At 31.0% G+C, this 21996-nt stretch overlaps 2 protein-coding genes across 2 annotated transcripts; one reads left to right on the top strand and one right to left on the bottom strand.

Annotated features, from left to right (window-relative positions):
- The first annotated feature begins 676 nt into the window (after positions 1-676).
- LOC127698871 (N-acetylgalactosamine-6-O-sulfatase-like) lies at positions 677-5034 on the top strand. The gene is made up of 2 exons (XM_052202576.1): positions 677-945; positions 2598-5034. Exons 1-2 carry the CDS (start codon positions 690-692, stop codon positions 3983-3985), a joined length of 1644 nt encoding a protein of 547 aa, XP_052058536.1. The 5' UTR covers positions 677-689; the 3' UTR covers positions 3986-5034.
- Positions 5035-6653: 1619 nt separating this feature from the next.
- Positions 6654-21880, bottom strand: LOC127698873 (tubulin-specific chaperone E-like). The gene is made up of 14 exons (XM_052202578.1): positions 21784-21880; positions 17595-17705; positions 16931-17015; positions 16353-16553; positions 15513-15704; positions 14796-14898; positions 14118-14287; positions 13409-13538; positions 12548-12697; positions 11581-11734; positions 11101-11166; positions 10301-10360; positions 8880-8971; positions 6654-8582 (listed from the first exon to the last, which is right to left on the bottom strand). Coding segments are annotated over exons 1-14 (1608 nt in total). The 5' UTR covers positions 21785-21880; the 3' UTR covers positions 6654-8489.
- Positions 21881-21996: the final 116 nt, after the last annotated feature.

Raw genomic sequence — 21996 nt, 5'->3', positions numbered from 1 at the left:
TAAATAATGATTAAGTAATTAAGAAAACAATTTGTCAAAGTGTCAGGCTTGGTACCGAAATGGCTTCATTGTGCCAAGAAATATATCCTTTGCGTGATAAACAATAAACCTTCATTTATCAAGACCAGAGACATATAATACATGTCTCTGTCAAGACTTATGAATAATTTCCTTAACTGTAAAATGAATATTCGTAATAAAAAGAAATTATTTCAAGAACTTTATATTATAGATTCAGAGACATATAATACATATTATATGTCTCTGATAGATTCAAGCAATTATACACACATTACTTGTGATTTTGTCCTATCAAATTTGTGACTTTTTGTCCGCTTACCCTTCATTACATATGCCTCTGGTTAAACAACAGAAGCAAACACATACTTCAAAGGTTTCGGTCTAAAAATTTACCTTTTTACATAGTTATAGTTATCCCAGGAAAGGTCTTTTTAAGTGTTTGCACGAATGCTTAAAGGGAATGTTAGCTTTTTCTTGTTGCTGTGCTACCCTCTTAAAATAAAATATCCAATTACTTCAAGGATTTGTATACTATACAAATCCTTGCTTGTTTACTAAATTATTAATAGATGAATTGTTACGGTCTTACCAGAGTCCAAGGTCTTATACGGAATTTTATCTCATCCTCACCATAATGTATGAGCTGTTTATCAATTCCCTTAGGAAATATGTCAACAACTTCATACTTCTTGACAATTTTGTCTTGTGTCGCCTTTATCTCCAACTTAGCACACAGCTCAGATGAAAGAGCTAAGAACGTAATAATCTTTATAGCAGATGATCTTGGATACTCAGATTTGAGTTGCTTTGGAAATGAACTAATACAAACCCCAAATATTGATAAACTTGCCAAGAATGGTCTGAAATTGACCAGAATGTATTCGATGCCTTCAGAGGCTGGAAGCCTAGCAGCTATATATACAGGTAAAGCATGGAAGTACAGAATGTCATGCACTTGGGGAAAGTTTTCAAGACTAAACAGGGCAATTAACTTTGCGACAAGAGTACAATAAAATAACATTTTATATACAAAAAACTAAATACTTTTGGTTATTTGTTTGTGTTGTCTGGTTGCCTTGTCATTGTAATATACCCCATACCCTTTTAAGTTTTATTCATATATATCTAGATGAAACTATTATAAAACAGTATAATTGTCAAAAATAATAATAGATTGTTGTTTAAGAGTAACATATTTTATTAACATAAATAATGAATCTAAAGGCATGTCCAAAGTGCCTGTGACATTTGTTTGCAGATTTTGGTTTAGCTACTTTTTTTCAATTTTGCATCATCAAACCTTAATATGAGTTCATATATAAAGTGTTAATGTTATAAATTTAAATTTACATATGCCTGTAGAAGATTATGATATTAAAAATTTGTAAAAACTAGTAACTGGGTAGAGCCATATATAAATTAATAATTACCATATTAGTTTAATTGATTAAGAATTGGTCATTAATATTAAATGATGATTGAAGTAATTGCAATCTAATTTTTTTATATGATTCTTTTTCTATATTAGTAAACTAGCTGAATTATCATGATTATGGCAAGAACATTTCAAACAAAATCATTAAATTTGTGACAATGTTATTTTTTCAAGTCATCTGATGACTTTGTTGTTGTGGAGTCCACATTGTCACAATTGTCATTGTTGTAATCAATTCCAGTTACTTTTGATCCTGGTACCTTTGATAACTATTTACAATCATTTGGTACAGATCAAAAGTCTTGGGTTTAACTTAATGGTTTTTAAAAAAATTCTTGGTTTAAGAGATTTTTTTTAAAATACCATTTCAATTAATAATTTCATTGCTAAGTATCTACCAAACAATGCACCTATTTCACTTGTATTTGAAATCCTTATTATACTTCCAACAAGTTTAACAAAATTTTCACAGTATATTTGTAGTAAAATATCAGAGATGAGATTAATTTTATCAGAACCTATACTTGGCTTTCCACATCTGCACATCTTTGATGTAAAAAATAAAAAAAAGTAAATGTAGTGACATCAGCAACTATAGAAAAACATAACTTCCTTCTGATTACCATTCCAATTTACTCAGTGTCTGTCAATCATCTTTATAAATCTTTAAAAAAATCTTTTTCTCTGAAACTACTACTATGCCTGTCAATTGAAACTAAAAAATAGTTGGCATCAACCCAAGGTTATTAAGTTTCAAAAATCTATATGGTGATGCAAATCAAGTTGGCTGTTGTTTCTAAAAATAAAGGTATTACACCACTTTGATCATTTGATATGCAGCCTCTGATGATCAGCTTTGATCGTCATGTTTTGGTCATTTTATCATTTAGTATGGTAGTTGAATATCCATTGCCAAACTTTAATTTATTTTTTGTAATTTAAATCAACCTAGAACTAAACAAATAATGGCCATGCTTGTAGAACATAGATATACATCATCTTAGGACACAGTTTTATGTTATTGGAGAACATAATTCTATATCATTGGTATTCTGATTAAGTTCATTTATTTTCATATAGCTCCATGTGATTGATACAAGCTCCTTAATTGTTGATTATGTTTTTTGTTTGTTTTTTTCAGGACGGCAGCCAATGAGAATGGGACTAGTGAAAGGAAATTTAGGCTGGCCAAGTTTTTGGAGTGTTGCACAGTCTGGTGGTATTCCACTCAATGAAATGAATATGGCCAAATATTATGATATGAAAGGACAAGTACCTTTCTTATTTGGACGTTGGGGTCTTGGTTCATGGTCCTGGTCACTGCCTACTAATCAAGGATTCGGGGGATTTTATGGCACTGTTATGGGACATAGTCCTGCATGTAGCAGTGATGTTGAGGACTTTCTTGCAGACTCTGACTATTTCTGGCTAGTGTTAGCAGAACTAGGACCCCTTATCATAACATTTCTGATTTTAATAATCTCATCAAAGATGCTTTCTTTCATAAGTATGAAATTACTCATACTTCTGATATCTGTGGTGTGTATAAGTATTGGTATTTTTAGAATATATTGCTGGATGCTCCCATTAAACAGTATTACATGCAAGATATTTGACAACCAGATGGTGAAAGAAGATTTTTATATTGATACTACACTGACTCGCCAGATAACGGAGAAAGCACAACATTACATAAAATTTAGGAAAAGACCTCCGTTTTTGTTAATCATATCATATCATCAGCCAGGACATCCTGCATTTGCTTCCAAAAATTTCCTGCGCAAGTCTGGGATTAATAAATACTATGATTCTATTTTGGAACTAGATTGGAGTGTTGGTGAGGTAATGAATACTCTTCAGGATCAAGGAATGGAAAACAATACGGTTATATTCTTCCTCTCGGACAGTGGTCCTGTTTTAACACACCCATATACAAATTCTCATGTGAAACATTCAAGTAAGGACATGAAACTACAGGGTGAAAAAGGTTCTCTTAGAGAAGGAGGTATAAGAGTACCAGCTATTGTTAATTGGCCGAATTACATTGAACCTAACCAAGAAACTACTGTGGTCACATCTGTGATGGATATTTTCCCCACAATTCAGCACCTGATTGGACAACAAAATAAAGTTCAAAGAACGCATATGAGACATTTTGATGGCAAAGATTTAAAACCTTTATTTAAAAATCCAAATAAAAAGTCTGATGAAATCCATAAAGTATTACTCCATTACTGTGATACTGGAGATCTCTCAGCAGCTACTGTGGGAGATTACAAAATATACTTTGTTTCTCAAAATATATCAAATGATTGCAGTGGTTATATACTTGAAGAGCCTTTAGTTTATAACATCAAAGATGATCCAGGGGAGACAACCTCCTTACCTCCAAGTCAACACCAAGATGTTATATCTCGGGCTAGATCAAATTCATTAAGATTTGAAATGTCTTTAGATATTAAGAAAAGAAATATAAAATCTCAATTTGATCAAATACCTTTTCCATGGGACATGTGGGTCAGTGTATGATCATGAATACATCTAGGTGCACATAAAACTGATTTATCGTTTTTTGGATACACAATGCACCTATTTTTAGTATTCTAAGACAAAGTTTTTAAGAAACACGTAACTTCATTTCATTCTGAATACAAAAGCAATAATTTTGCATGTCTTTTTTTTACATGGCAAATAGAACAATAATCAGCTCAATATTATTTGTGAAATGGGATTATTTTACTGTCTAATATTAGGATTTATTTTAAAAATATAATTCCAGCATAAAATTTTTATTCAATCTGTGAAACACCAGTTTACTTTATATGACGGATTTTCCTTTATCTGTTTCAGGATGTAAAAAGTAGTTATCTTTCAAAGATTTTGCCTTTGAAAATGAAGGTTCTGTAGTTCAAAAAGTTGAAAGACTAATATTTGAAAACAAAATTATTTATAAATACTTACCAACATCCTATTATTGAACATTATTTATATATACTTACCAACATGCTATTATTGAACATTATTTATATATACTTACCAACATCCTATTATTGAACATTATTTATATTTACTTACCAACATCCTATTATTGAACATTACACATGTCAAAAAATATGTGTGTGTTTACTTAAAAGATGCAGAATATACATCAGTGAGACAGCAACCAACCTACACAAAAAATCATAACACATCCAGAGGTAAACATATGTACTTTCAAATTCCATACTACTGGATTCTTTCCAACTGTAAATCATAGTAAGTTTTTGTAAGCTAGATCTCATTATTTTTACTCAATCTAAGTGTTTACATATTGTTTGTTTTTCCTTTTGGAAATTAAGTGTGAGAAATGCAATACTTATATGTGTTCCTTAATGTTCATGTAATGTCTCTTAATCTGTTGTTTTAAATGTAAGATTGTGTTCAATTTACTGTGTATTTATATAAATGTATGTTTGTTTTGTCTTGCATAATAGTTTGATTTTTTGTTATTTCATATAAATATTTGATAAGCATAATATATGTATGCCATATGGAATTTTATGACATTACATTCTTTTGAAATAAAAACTAAAAATAAACATTTTGTTATTGATAAAATTATGAATATTTTCTTTGAAATTTTCCTCTGTAAATATACATGGTAGGTCAACAATATTTACTGGTACATGTAGTATGTTTATTGGTTGAGAAGTAAATGTCCATCTACATATGTGATATGGCCTTGACTTAAATGTCATCCTCCAGTGGTGATTCCAACACTTTCAGGCTGATGTATGTTCAACAATATTTGGTATATGGATTGGTTTGTGAGGAATAATTGTTCATTGTCATATATCCTTGACCTAAATGTCATCCTCCAGTGGTGATTCTAACATTTTCAGGCTGATGTATGTTCAACAATATTTGGTATATGGATTGGTTTGTGAGGAATAATTGTTCATTGTCATATATCCTTGACCTAAATGTCATCCTCCAGTGGTGATTCTAACATTTTCAGGCTGATGTATGTTCAACAATATTTGGTATATGGATTGGTTTGTGAGGAGTTATTGTCCATTGTCATATATCCTTGACCTATATGTCATGCTGCATTGGTCATCGTAATGTTTTCAGGATTTGGTCTGTTCCTCATAAATATACATGATAGTTCAACAATATTGGTATGTGGATTAGTCGTGAGGAGTATATGTTCGTTTTACATTATTATGTCATATGATCTTTTACCTCAATTTCTCGACCCAGTGGTCATCATAAAGTTTTTGTTCGTCAGTTAATAGACATGATAGGTTACAGTATTTTGCATGTCATTTTGGATTGGTTATGAGGAGTATTTGTTTATCTTGCATATGAAATATGGCTTAAACTTCATTTCTAGTGGTCATTTAAGTTCGCTCAAAAGTTATGCCCAATAGGTTGAAAATATATTGCATGTAAACATATGCACCTTACCAACTTCATTTAATCAGTTTCAAATTTCGCTTCCTTTTATAATTCAACTGGCAAGACATTTTAGTGTGTCACCTCTTGTTATTCATAAATATGAAAATCAATTCACTACCAATTGGTTCTGTTGATCCAAAGCCAAGAACCTCTTTAATGTATATTGCTTAAATAATAGTTAGTCATCTCATACTTTTATGACACCAAAATATCTTTATTTTATACTCAAACTCACAAAGCTGGTCGTATATTGCAATCACCTTGTCCCTCAGTCTGTAACTTTTGGCAATATTACTTTGTAGCTGTTTAAATCGTAAAGGTAGATTTTTAACTGATAAATGAATAGGATGGACACCAATTCTGATGGCATTTTAGCCATTGTTCTTTAATGATTCTTGTTAATATCTGACAGACTAATAATGTCTTCTGTACATCTGAAGGATGTGTTTGACAGATTTCTAATACTTTGTGCTTTTTAAATATAAGGGTCCTAAAAAATGACTGTTTCATACATTCTGTTTTCAACTGGGACCTGATAACCCTTCCTCAATCAAAACAACCTGATCCCCTGATATAGCCACAGCATCTAGTGAGAGAAAAATAGCCAGCAATAGGGACTTTTTGATTCACAGTCCACATGACGATGGGCATGCAGTTATTTCAAAAAGGGTCTCTCACCATATGGTTTGAAGGCAAAAACTATAATAGTGGTCTGAAGGTAAAAACTTTAATGGCAAAATTATAACTAAACACAATATTTAAGAAGGTAAAAGTCTTTATGCTTTATAGCAGTACAAATAACTTAACAATATAAATAATATTAAGTTTATTTTTGACAAAAATTTCCATGGTGCTTACAACATTTCTGTGAAAAATTACATTCTCATTTCTTGATTTTCTAGCAACTAGGAACAATAAATGATTAAATGAATGAAGGAGATTAAGCTTGGTCTACGTGGATTTAACAATGTCACTTTAGTACCAAAAACTTCATAGAATTCCTACTTTTGTAATCCAGGAGCAATTCAAAGATCCTGCAACAGTTGACTACAACTTCAAACTTAAAAGATAAAAGTGTGCATTAAAAACCTAAATTCCTTGCACTCTCACTATATGGTGATATTTATTGTTAAAGTGTCATATTTTATGAAGCTTAAGTGAAAAATTATTGAGAGTTAACCTAGTTTGTCAAACAATATCGCTGTTGCTAGGTTATCCAATTTGCTTCTAATACTATTAATTAGTTGTAAAATTTAAAAATTTAAATGTTTAAAGAAAAATAAATTTTCTATAGGCTTGTATTCAGACTTTGGCAAATATTCACGAATATACAGCTTTTCCTCAATCCACGAAAATCAGTAGTACCCACGAAAATAAATGAATCCACAGTAATTTTTACAAGAGATTAATTTACGCAACTTTCACCAGTAAAAATAATGGATCTTCAATTTTATGAATACATCAACTAAGTTAGAAATGACTATATTAAATTGCTGCCACTAGAAAAATAAAAATTTACAGTAATTAAGTGACAGTCCCACAGATCCTACCATAATCTAATTTTTCAAAACAAAAGGACCTCTTCTTTAATACATGACCATAGTTTGAAAATAAGTAACATCCAATACCCAGATTTTTCATTTAAGTATAAAATTTGGTACACACTGTATTAGTATGATTGCAAACAAGTTGCATGATTCCAAGTAAAATGAGATTTATCACAGATTGAAAAAGAAAAGTCAGTATTTTGTATTATTGTGCATACTGATTCAAGTTATTACAAAAATCACATGTGTAGTTTTCAGTTTTTCAGATGATAGATATTGTTGACTCCCAGGTGTAAAACTATAAAAACATAACACAAATTATAAGGTGTTTATCTTTTGTAAAATGGAAGACAACTTAAATGTTTAAAATTAATGAAATATCTATTATGCATTCATCAGATATAGATAATAGTTATAGTAAGTTCTTCATCATTGGTTTACATTAAAACTTGATAATAGATCAGTTTTTACTGATTTATTTTACATATAATTGATGGTATTCAAATAAAAATTACAAACAAGACTTGGACAAGATTTGTTTTATTTGACGAAGTAGCAATTCACCTTAACATTAAAAACTTATTCAGTTTAAGTAAAAAAAATTTGACCAGATATTTTTTTAACTTTTCAATATCCTTTTGAATATATTTAGCCAAACAAGTTTCGTCATATGCAACATTTAAACCTGCTATATCTCAACACCAAGGAACATCTTGTAGGTGCTGTCTTCTGTTCATGTTGGGTGCCTTGAGACTCACACTGATTTTTAATATGAAGAACAGCAATAAAAGCACTATTATCTTGCTGTGTGATTAGTGCCTCATCCATAGCCTGTTATTTCCTTCGTTACATTCACCCCATATCTACACGATTTACTATCTGATTGCTTGGTTATTTAATCATACAAATTAAATCATTTTATTTCAAAATTCTTTTCTGCAACTTCTAGCTAAATAAAAATGTTCACAATTTGAAGACAATTTTCATTAGGACAAGTCAAATGTATGAAAATATATGAGAGGCTGAGTTGTTGAAGGATTCTGGATTCACCATCTGACTAGGATTTCATCATCATTCTCCACAGAATAAAAAGATATTTGTCTCAGATCATTGTCGAAAGGAATTTCTTGTTCAGGCATCTAAAATGTAAAATAAATTAATGTTAAAAGAAAATATTTGACTGAATTTGCAAGCAATACAAAGTTTACAAAATTTCACAAAAAAAACAATATAAAATTTTCAAGTAACACATTATTTGGGGTAAATTTTCACTTCTAAATTTGATGATATTGAATTTTATGAATTTATGAATGGGAAAGGAAATTAAGAGATGACGTAATGACAAACAGGTAAAAGGCTAAAAACCCTGCACTTGATTTAGTTTCCATTGCAGATACTAACATGCAAATTTGTAGCTTTCATTTATGTATCCCTACCTTTTTGCTAATATATGACAATATTACTTCATCAGCACCAACTTTGTACAACCTTTGTATTAAGGTTTTAACCTTCTGTATCACCATTGTAACTGCAATCATAAATAAACTGTTATCACAAAGAAATGTCTAGATTTTTTGTAATTTTGATTATGCAAATGTTGAAATTAAAATAGCAATACTTTAACACGTAAGTTATGCAAATATTCAAAGTCAATGAACCATGACTGAAGGTACATGGCTAAACAATCTCCATGGACATGAGATGTGCCAATGCTAATGCAACTGCATACCAAATACTATTGACTTATTATAAGTCGTTCCTTTTAAACAAACCTAAACACAAACTTGTAAACTATGTAAAAGTTTCGAAGTCAATGAACCATGATGAGGGGGTGGGGCTATATAATCTCCATGGAAACGATACTTGCAAATGCCAATAAATTTGCATACCAAATATCATTGACTTAACTTAAACTGATCTTATCACTAACTAATACATATAAACTAAGCAAAAGTTTCAAAGTCAATAGACCATGACTGATGGGGCGGGGCCAAATATTCTCCATGGAAATGAGATGTGCTAATGCTTATACAACTGAATACCAATTAACATTGGCCTACCACTAATGGTTCCTCTTGAACTGACCTAATCACAAACTAATACATGTAAACTAAGCAAAATTTTCATAGTCAATAGACCATGACTATGGGGGCGGAGTCAAATAATCTCCATAGAAATGAGATATGCCAATGCTTATACAACTGCATACCAAATATCATTGACCTACCTCTAGTGGTTCCCCATAAACTGACCTAATTACAAACTAATGCATGTAAACTAAGCAAAAGTTTCAAAGTCAATAGACTATGACTGAGGGGGCAGGGCCAAATAATCTCCATGGAAATGAGATGTGCCAATGCTAATACAACTGCATAATAAATATCATTGACCTACCACTTGTCATTTACCATAAACTAGACCTAATCACAAACAATTACATATTTGACGCAGCCGCTGGCGCCGGAAACAGCATACCTGTGTCTCGCTTTTTGACTACGTCAAGGCGAGACAAAAAATCAAATTTTACATTTTTTTTAGGGAATGTGATGCTACTATGGGTTTTATAATTTAGCTCTTTTGATACAATTTGTTTTATTTATTGTTAGTTTAATGTTGACTGTCCGTTGGCATTTTTAGTGGCAGAAAACTTTCTCCAGACAACAAAAAATCTATTCACTATCTGCATTTTTTAAGAGCATAATAGCTATTGTAGCAATACTTACGTGGTGATCGCTAAATTACCAATTCCTCAGTTTACATGAGTAGTTTTTCAAATGTCAAAAACAAAAGATAGCTTATTCTACTGTCCTTAAGCATATTTGTAAAAAAAAGTAGGCAAGTAACAAAGGATGAATACCTGGTAACTTTTTAGTTATAACTCTTTGGTCAGGTTGGTCAGGATTTCTTATTTTGACAGCTGTTGAGTGTTAAGGATAAAAGAAACTATAGCATGTTCTGTATACAAAGTCAAAAAGAACATATTATTCATTGTTATTACGAATTCAATTTCTCATGTTATTTTTTTGTTCCTTTGATTTGTAAATTTTCAAATGGGAGATTTTTTTCACATAGCAACAGAAAAAAGTGCATTTTGTTAAGTATTTTATTATCAAAATTTAAGGTTGATGAACCACAAAACTCAGTAGAACTTGTTACTCATCAATAAAAATAGTTTTACAGTAGTAAAACAGACATAGAGAATACAACTTAACTTCTTATAAATATAAATAAACAGGAGCTTTGAATGTTTTTGTTTCCACTCAAATAAAATAATGATGACTCTCAATGGCAAATATTACATGCAAATTCAAGACAATAAAGCTTATGGCAAATAAATATATGCTGATTTGTACTAGAAAGAATTTTTAACAATCCCATTTATAAAGTTTTCTGCCCAGACATGATTTTAACTCTAAGTCCACTAGTCTTTTCTGTTAACAAGAACTTCAAAATGTTGCTAGCTTGATGCAAAAATTTATCAAATACCTATTTAAATCTTTAAATTTTTCATCCTTTATAGTTGAACCCAAGCCACTTGCACTTAATGCAAGCAAGCTACAATGAAAACCACCTCGTTTGGATATGAGTACCAGTATTTATGACTTAATGCTAAAATAGTATTCATAGCACATCCATAATTATAACTAAAGAGGATACAAATGAGGTTGTCTTTCAGGGTTTTTGATTTCTGTTCCATTTCTGAAGTTTCTGGAGCACCATACTCTGAAAAATAAAATTTACAAATATTTACAAACATTTATTTTTTATCACAATTCAATGAATTCATAAAATGAACACATGTTAAAATGTTTATTTTTGTCTCTCCATAAATTCAATACTTTTAAACAACAAACAGAAACAATTATCCATTACCAGTAAACATATTTGATTTACAAATGAAAATTCGGACAAACAATTCTGCAAAAACAGGTGGTGTTCTGAAGTTGCAGTGAGACATGAGCTTTTACTCTGTTTTGAATGCCTTACTGTGATTGAGATGAAAAACAGCAAAAAAAAGCTTTTATTTCTTTGCTATGGGTTTTGTCAAGTGTGTGTAGGAATTTGTGTGTCCTGAATTAATACACCATATCGCCCTTCTTTTCTATTGAATGAGATTGAGTTGAATCAGATCCATACTTTTCAGAAATTCTTTGAAGCTTGGATGTTCTTGAAGGAATTCTGCACTTGTATTGTCTTTGTCCTCATCCTGGTGACCACCTGCCTTTAACCAGTGTGGACCAAATCTTTTCAGGTAGTCAATTTCAGCACCTTTTCTCTCATCCTCAAATACCTGCAATATAGGAGTGAATATATTCATTAAATTAGTTCAATCTAGCTACAATATGCTAAAGAGATCTGTATCTGCTAAGGGCAGTGTTAAAACATGCAATTAAGTGTGAGTATTTTCTCCACATTGAAGGCTTCTACTATGACTTTGAGATGAAGAACAGAAACACAAAGCATTGCTCCTTTGCTTTCAGTTAAGACTAAAGCATATCAGTATCTGCTAGGGAACTGGTATAATTTGCAATAATATGTGTGTGAGCTTTTGCCCAATGCTGAAGGTCTTACTGTGATGAAGATGAAAAAACAGCAATAAAAGCACTGGTCTTTTGCTTTGGGTTTTGCAAAGTGTATATAGGGATTTTGTGCTATGAATTAATACAACATCTCTTCTTTCCCCTTACAACTGTATATTGTTATAGGCCTGTCTCCAGTATGAAACCATGAGCCAATGGTTTTTGCTGTCCATTTTTCCTTTTCCTTTCTCTAAAATGTGAATTCACTTTGCAATATTGAAATGAAAAGACCAAATATGGATTTAAATATTAATATTCAGATCTTTGGTCATCTCTTATAAAGTGTGTCACACCATTTCATGTCCGCACACAATTTTGAGTTAAATATATAGTGTGGGTGAAAGCTTCCCGAGTGTGCATGTGGTGACCTCTAAATATTCAATTAAAAGGCATTTACTGTTGGACAGCTATCTTATTATCTGTGAACATGTATAAAAGATTTTTTTTTACTCCTGACTATCTCATGTATCACATGACTATCTCTTATTTAACCAAACTGCAATACAAACAACTGTCTTTTTTACCTCAGTTCTATTGCACATTTTCAAAGTAGATATCTTAGCCACTATCATCTGTCTAACTGTTTCTGGTGTAGCTAGGTCCATTATAGGATTATGTACAATTCTTATTTCTTCTAACTGTTGTAGCTTATTTAGTTCATTGATACTCCTCCACTGAAAATAATCAAAAATATTCATGACAATCTTATGATACTGTATCAATACCTGATGTCTTTTTATTAGCTGGCCAGGTTTCTTCCTGACAGTAACCAAAATGCTTAAAACTAGCAAGCTGAATTTCCAGGACTCATATCATCTTTCTTTCACTCTTTACATTAAGCCATACATAAAAATCAGACAATGTAGAGAAACACTTGTTTGAGACTTCAAGAAAATTATCTATTTTTCACATAAAATTTTTATGTTATAAGTATATATCTCCTTTTATTCGTATCAACATTATTTTCCAACTATATAGTTGTCTTTGATTCTTTCAAATATACAGGCACCTGTTAAAACGTTTAAACCCGCTGCATTTTTATGTACCTGTCCTAAGTCAGGAGCCTGTTGTTCAGTGGTTGTTGTTTGTTAGTGTGGTTCATAAGTGTTTCTCTATATAGATTAGACCGTTGGTTTTCCTGTTTGAATTGTTTTACACCAGTCTTTTTGGGGCCCTTTATAGCTTGCTGTTCAGTGTGAGCCAAGACTCCGTGTTGAAGGCCTATAATTGTTTACTTTTTACACATTGTGACTTGGATGGATAGTTGTCTCATTGGTACTCATACCACATCTTCTTATTTATATTAACAAGTATTTTTTTTTATAAAACATCAAATGATTTCAACTAAGGGAAATAATTTATCGGAAGAAATATTTCCTACTAACCTCTGATATTTTGTTGTAATTGACTGACAGAGACTTCAAACAAGGGAAACAACTGGTGGTATCTCCAGGAGGTACATCAGGAAAATAGATATTTTCTATTTTGTTGTCATTAAGTATTAATGTCTCCAACCTATTGAGATATAAGAAATAAAGAAATTAAACACATTCTTACCATACTTGAATGCCAGTCCAATGTAATAAGTAATTTTATTTGATGTTGTACCATATTATATTTCCGTAAGGAGTATCACATCAAATTCACTTCATTTTATTTGTCAACTTATGTTGGTTGAGATATTGTTCATTAATTCAATGACATTTGATAATACTAAAATGAAGTTATTACAACATGTGCAAAATTTCATCCCTTGTTTCATAAATCAAATATCTATACATTTTTGAATGTGAACAGAGATAGACAGATGGATGTACAACTGTACACTAGAATATGTGTCATCAATGACATTTATATAATTTCTCATCAAAATGAATCATTAGGTTTTGTTCTATCAAATTGAACAAATATTTAATACTTGACAACAATTAAAATGCAGTACAAGTTTTAGCACTATTTTTTTGTCAGTATAGAAAGTTTTGCAAAAAAAAAAAACTTACTTGCGACTATGGGACACAAACTATCAACAGTACATTGTTGCATGATTGCACCAAACAATACCTTAAATTTATTCATGTAAGTAAAACCATTTACCTAGATAAGCCAGCTAGTTGTAGTACATTGTCCCAGGATGGTACTTTATTTGACTCCAGATTAAGAAGTGTAAGCTGATCTAAAGAACTTGGCAGACATAACTTTTCAACTGAATTAAAACAGCAGTGTAACTGTTTCAGTGCCGGAAACATCTTACAAGTCTGCAAAATCTGAAAAGAATGATTAACAGTGATTTCACTTATTTTTCAATTTGTTGGCTTATATTATCTCAAAATGCAATAGCTTGTATTGCTAAATCTCTTTTGCTTTAATTTTGACCTTGTGTTATTCTATGGAAACAATTTCGTTAATCAGAGGTAATAAACTGTTGAAGAAAAGCACTCTATTCCACAGTGATTGACTCCTACTATAATGAAATCACTTAGTGTAGATTATAATACAATCGCATATTTACAGACAATTCTTAAATATGTATCCAATTATGCTTGTGGAAGTCTAAGGAAACTGATAAACTTTTTAATGCTCGTTTGTTTTTTCATTGTAATGAATTACATACATGTACAAATTACAAGGTAAGTTTACTTTCAAAGGAAAACATTTTTTTTCTTTACATTTAGCTTATAGTTATTGTTATCCCTTCATGTTGAACTCTCTATAACTCCATTTTTTTTAGGAAGTTTCTAAATCTGCACCTGAAAGCATGTGTTATATAAGTACCTGTTTCCAAGTATAGTGCATTCTGTTGATATATAGGATTTCTACTGTACTAAAGCATGGCATATCCTCGTCTGCTCCTGGTGTTATTGGTAATACATTTTCACTGAAATTATAAAAGAACAGAGTTCCAATGTCCCCCGCATTGCACATATTTGATCTGTTCTGTCCAAGGGAAATAACTAAAACATTTTTTTGTTCTTTAAAACTTTTTAAAATTATCGTTTACTAGAGATTTGAAGACTTGAGAGCAATTTCCGATATATTTAATATTTCCAAGGGAAATTCATCAAAAATATTTTATCTATTTTTGAAATTGTCCATTGAAATTGAAAAGCTGTTATATACCTTTGATATGAATTTGATCAAAATCTGGCAAAAATTGTACATGCCAAAGGACATAACTCTTTTAAAAATAGTTGATTGGCACTGATTTTGAAACTCGTCCGAGACATTGCTAATATTAACCTACAATATAAGTTTCATAAAAATCTGGCAAAAATTTTATAGGAGAGGGACTGACGCCTGGTATTTCTATGTACCATAAATACCAAACCCAGTTTTTTGTGAAAATTTCAAAGTAAAACGTTGGTTGTTGTTGGATTATATCCTCTTAATCATTTTTTGTCTTAATTTTGTCTTATTCATTAGATTTTTATATTCTCAAAGTTCTTTTGTTGTAGGCTTCAGTTCTCTTTCTGTCTTATTACAAACACTTACCTAACATTAAGTGATTTCAACTTAGGAAGACACTCAGTTATCTGTGACACACATAACCAAGATGATACTAGTGTAGCTGATATATCTAGCTCCTCTATATTAGGAGTATGCTGTAGTAGCTCACTGCCATGTGGTCCTACCCCATATACAGACATACCACGTAATACAACCTCCTGAAGCTGATCAAGCTGGCTGCAATTACAAGAAGATTACAGTGAGACAAATGTTGCCTATTTCATGTTCATCAAATACTCAGTTACAGTGTAGTATCATTTCAATGTTATACAATCAATGATTAGTTTCAAGCACACATTTGACAGACCACATAAACTGAGGTCCGTAAAACTAGTTTGTTTCACAGTTTTGATATTGCAGGATTTGGGATTTGATTTTATAGCATATAATTGAAAGGTTCATATACATGACTATCCTACATTAGCAAAGATTATTACATAATATCAAAAGGTCCCTCTCCTCAAAACCAAACATTTCCAAATATATTCAAAGTGAAGAACAACATAAGTGTTGTTCCTTGATATACATTTCCTTGGTTATTTTATAATACTACGTGACACTTTTGTTTATAAGTTGTTTTTTTACCATTATATGAGATTTTTTTCATATATGTTTTAGTGTGCAACTGTTGTCTATTTTTGGCTATTTTCTTTCATTACATGAGATTGAATTGTTTTCTTATATTGGTCTTACCTGAAAATAATTTCTTAATTTTGTTTTTTACATAAAATTGTTCTCTAGTACATGTACATGAGATTGTTATCTAATATTGGTTTTTACATGAGATTGTTGTATTAGTTATTCTCTAGAATATGAAATAAATACCTTTGCTTTTTGTTGACTTTTTCAGCTCCAACCATTTCCACCTTTGTTTGTTTCTTATGACCATCAACAACAAACAAGTCCTCTATAATGACCCCAGCATGTGCTTCATTGGTCTTGCCATATCTATCATTAATGGCTAGGAAACAACTATAACCTCCATCAACTTTTTTAGGTCTGATGAAAGAACCACCAGTACTACTGCTGTAATTGTGAATGATAAAATTTATGCTATAATATTTGTATAGAAAATTTGCTTCTCTACTAAACTGTACAAGAACAGAAATGAAAAATATCAAAAAGGAGAATGTGGATTGAATTGTATAGAGCAAAGACATTTGTATTATAAATAAATTGATTCCTATATTACAAAAGTCATTAGAAGTAAGAACAGGGTACTCTTGATATAATCAATTGATCTGTTATTTTAGGATTTATCTTATTATATGTAACAAATAGTTTACCTGGTTTGAAAATATTATTTTCCTTTGTAACAAATTCACCTGGTGTGAAAATATTGTTTTCCTTTGTAAAAAATTTATCGGGTGTGAAAGTATTGTTTTCCTTTGTAACCAATTTACCTGGTGTGAAAATATTGTTTTCCTTTGTAACTTCCATCATGTTTTCCACGGGATGGATCATCCCACTCTACACCATACCATGAACCTATTTAGAAAATATAGTAATAATCATATTTCCTCAAGGTAAACAATAATTTACATTACATATTCTTGGCTCAATGAAAATCCACAGTTCTGAAAGCAGTAATTAGGAATGGTGAATTTTCCCCATCTAATACAGCAAGTTAATGAGATGGAAACAGGAAGTCATAACAATAAAACATAAAATGTATATGCACAAGGCAATTAATCCAGAATTCAATACAGTTATTTTCACCTGCAAATGATTGCAAAGGTTTACTGTCTGTAAGATAGCTTAATTTTCTATAAGCTTTATCTGCTGTTCTATCAGATATATCTTTAATCCTAACTCCACAAAATTTAAATTGATTTGACCAGCAATGCACTACAATTAGATTTATCTTGCTAGCTATGTTTTCTATGTTCTCTACTCTTGCTAGCTATGTTTTCTATGTTCTCTACTCTTGCTAGCTATGTTTTGAAACTACATTAAACCTGACATACATTTTGTTATTCAAGTGACTGGAATAAAATGGGAGAGTTTGAGTACCCACAAAAATCCCTATTAACTTTTCTACTCTCATATAAGAGTGTAAATCCTTACCAGTTGTATCTGGCAAAGTGCCAATAAACTTGACTGAGCCTTTGAATCCTTCATGATCTACTCTGTGATAAAGACCAATGACTGAGCCGTCATTGCGCACTACATCACGCACTGAAAATATAAAACAGAAATTTAGAAATGCAGACAACCATGATTGCATACTAGATTATTAATCGAAATATCAGAATATAATTAAATAAAAAACCCTCTCTGCTCAAGCTTGCTTATTATATGTGAAAATACTTTTGGGACGGACGAAAGGAAGGACGGTCAAGGGTAACACCAGAAGTCCATTACTTGAGGAAGTGTGCAACCCTCTATATAGTAAGGCGATCACTTTGCCCCTGTACTTCCAACAGTGATTGAAACAGGATTAGAGCGAGATTTCTATTAATAGTAACAAAAATCAATGGCCAGAGTTTTTGCAATGCATTCTGCATAGAGATAATTTATGCAAAACACCCTATAACTCAATTAGCACACAGTTGAAAATAATGTTTGACCTTCCTTCAATTTCAAATATCTTCAATCCTGCATAAGATCTTGACAGTAATACTACCTCGGATAATGGTGTGGACAGACACAGTTTGTCATTTCAGTCGGATATTGTAACATTTAACCGTTAAAATACATGTTAAAAAACAATATGTGTGTTTGACTTATAAATTTTATAGGTTAAAATTGTAGGAAAAGTTGCAATCACGATCTTTGTAAACAAATAAATAATGAATATAATCTTTATGCAAGTATACTTCTTTATTAATTATGATAAAGTCTTACTGTAGGACAATTTGATTTAATTTGTTTGAGTACTAAATAAATCTCAAGATCTTGACGGTAATACTACCTCGGATAATGGTGTGGACTGACAAAGTTTGTTATTTGACAAAGTTTGTCAATTCAGTCAAATATTGTAAAATTTAACCGTTAAAATTCATGTTAAAAAACAATATGTGTGTTTGACATATAAATTTTATAGGTTAGAATTGTAGGAAAAGTTGCAATCACAATCTTTGTAAACAAATAAATAATGAATATAATCTTTATGCAAGTATACTTCATACTTAATTATGATAAAGTCTTACTGTAGGACAATTTGATTTAATTTGTTTGAGTACTAAATAAATCTCAAGATCTTGACTGTAATACTACCTTGGATAATGGTGTTGACGGAAAAAGTTTGTCATTTCAGTCGAATATTGTAACATTTAACCGTTAAAATACATGTTAAAAAACAATATGTGTGTTTGACATATAAATTTTATCATGTTTATAGGTTAAAATTGTAGGAAAAGTTGCAATCACGATCTTTGTAAACAAATAAATAATGAAAATATAATCTTTATGTAAGTATACTTCATACTTAATTATGATAAAGTCTTGCTGTAGGACAATTTGATTTAATTTGTTCGAGTACTATATCAATCTCAAGGGTTGAGTTGGGTATAGAAATATGGTAATCATTGGAATTGTCCAGTTAACAGTCTTTCCAAGCGTGGGATGTATAAATTAGCAGCCATGTCAGGTCGGATGAGGGATGTTAAATCCAGAACCTCACATATTCAGGATGAATGTTACGCTAGTTGCATGTTAATTAACACTTGTGACAACTCTTTGATAGGATATGCATGAAATATTTGCCACTGAATGTTAAGCAAACAACATGTAATAACTTAAAACATAAATTTGAATGATATGCAAGCCTGGGGTGTCTTCAGTCTTGTGTTTATAAAAAGACCTAAAAAATGACTATAGGGATGTTGCATTGATGAATAAGGCACATCTTGTGAGGGAGAGGGTAATGACGAAAAGACAGGAGTAAAGTATGCCTTTTACCTTAAAAAGATTAAAAACAAGAGACTTTTGAAATTAAAAATTGTTTTGAAGCCATCTGCAGCAACAAATATTCTGTTATTTTTGACAGATGTATTTCTGTACTTGCTTAAAACATGTAAAAGAAACCTGTCTTACGCTTGGACATTACGGCATATAGCTTCGGTGATGCTGTAAATATTAAACTGAGACATACTCCGTCAACACATCGTTCTATTTAAAAATGGAAGCAATTGTGACTATATTTTGATAAAAACAACTATATCTTTTAAATAGATAATACATTTTTAGTCACAGCAGATTTGATATAGTTTTCATTTGCCTTCGGCGCAATTTAATGATAAATGGTACCAACATGACCAATGTATTCTTTTGTAAAATTTTATAACTTTTTCTAAATGTTGCAAATGAAGTTTTAAATAATTGGCACTAAGTTACTCATCTTATTTTTAACAAACTGATAATTAATCAAACACCCAAGGAGACTAATTAACAGCTATCTGTTTGATGATAACATTTCTACCCATGATTCCATAGTTGAAAATCAAGATTTGGTAGGACCACCTATAGCGCTTCCCACTGATAACGGGTACAGTGTGATCGCCCAACTATATAGTACAGCTTGCACACTTCCCCTAGTAATTGAATTTAGGTAATACTTGATGCCCCCTTTGTCTAACAGCAGGGGCATAAAAAATATCAACTATTTGTAAATTCCTTGCTTATCCACTGTTATGATGTTGCTATTTTTTTTTTTTCACTACATGAATATTTAAGCACATGAATTTTCAAGATTAATCATGACAGTATCTTCTCAAATGTGATAAAACTAAATACGAAGATGGCAATACTACAAAATTGTATCCTTCAAAATCAAATGATTTTCCTGTCAAATAGTTGATATTCATGTATACTACAGAAGTCACTTTGTACTAAATATGGTCCAAAATCAGGTAAAAACCAGTGAAGATTCACCCATGCAGTGATAGCAACTTATAAGGAAATTAACAAGATTTTTGAAAGTTTTCCCATTCTACAATGTACATGATCTACAGATATCATCACTTGGGAGACAGTCAAACCTCATCTATGCAAGAGATAAGTTTTAAATATAAAAGTAAACAGATGATCAATTTGTTATATGTATATTGATGGTACATTTTACAATAAAGCTAGCCAAATTGATTTGACTTTAAAATTTTGATAACTGTGCATTAGTGAAAAATAAAATTAAATGTCAGCACTTTTGTTTCATTTCGAAACATGATTGGATATTACATTACATCATCATGATCATGTAAAATGTTCTGATCTTGTTTGAGCAGTTTGAAAATTTTTGTATTGTCCATTATGTAATATTTTTATAAGTGAGTTGGCTTCCATTTTGCATTTTAAATCAATACATACAAGTATATGTATGTATGTGCATACAAAGCTCACTTCATAAAAAATCATTCCTTAAAATGTCAGGGATGTGGAAATATTTTTTGTGAGCACTTGTCCCTGGGCAAGTAAAACTCTAAATTTTACTTGTCCAGAAAAAAATTATTGAAGTGTTTTACCGTTAGCTTGATTCTCAGAACTGTTTTGTATTACAATAGATATGATATTTATCATAGTTGTTTGTGTGCATGTGTATAAAAGTAAAAAAGGATGTATGAACAATGATGTTCATATCAATGAAACAGAAATCCAACAGCAAACTTTTAAGTAAAAGACATCTAGAGACTAGAGGAAAAGTTTTGAAGCCAGTGAAGAAATGAAAAATAAATAATAGATCAAGTTTAAAACTGTTTTCTTTTATCTGACAAGATTTCAGGACAAGATAGGTGTTTTGCAGAACATTGATGAGCCACCAAAGTGTCCCTTCTATCTATTAATTTGCGAACAAATAAGTAAGACTTTTAAACAGCAAATTGAGGGTGTTTCCTACAATTGTGATTTTTTTTAATTTATTTTAGAAGATTCTTCATTGGAGAGCCAGAGTTGTACGAGTTGGGAATAGCATTTCCAGTTCCACACCCTTGAATGATGTCATCGTCACACATTATGAAATTCAGCTGCTGCATTCGTGGGAAACGAAATATAACCACATTAAATTAGTGGCAACAAGAGGGTTAAAAGTGTAACAGATAACATATTCAGAATCTATATAAAAACACAATAAACATAGACGACTTTGACGGAAACCCGATCAAAACAACATAGGAAACGTGCCCGAGTATCATCGATTTTTAACACTGAAAGGAAATCTTTTAAGACAAACATTATTGAATATCAATAGTGATGCACTTGGGAGTAAACAAGATACTCTTTTCATGAATAGTTGGACTAAATTCATTAAAAATATACTAACTCTTGTTTGGTTGTTGTTGGTTAGCAATGGAAAATTGTCATTTGTGATATCTTAGAAACGCTTGAATAAAAAATTGTATCTCCCCGACATAAAACGTCTAAATGATGCATTACCAGCTAAAAATAACTTATTTTTTGGGGTTACAACTGCGCTTTTTTAAATACCGATTTTGTACTGCATGGGAGGCAAAAATTATACATTGATTACTTATTT

This window comes from Mytilus californianus, unplaced genomic scaffold, assembly GCF_021869535.1.
Source record: "Mytilus californianus isolate M0D057914Y unplaced genomic scaffold, xbMytCali1.0.p SCAF_4, whole genome shotgun sequence".
NCBI lineage: Eukaryota > Metazoa > Mollusca > Bivalvia > Mytilida > Mytilidae > Mytilus > Mytilus californianus.
The sequence above is the reverse complement of the archived record's forward strand: the minus strand, read 5'-3'. Positions and strand labels throughout refer to the sequence as shown.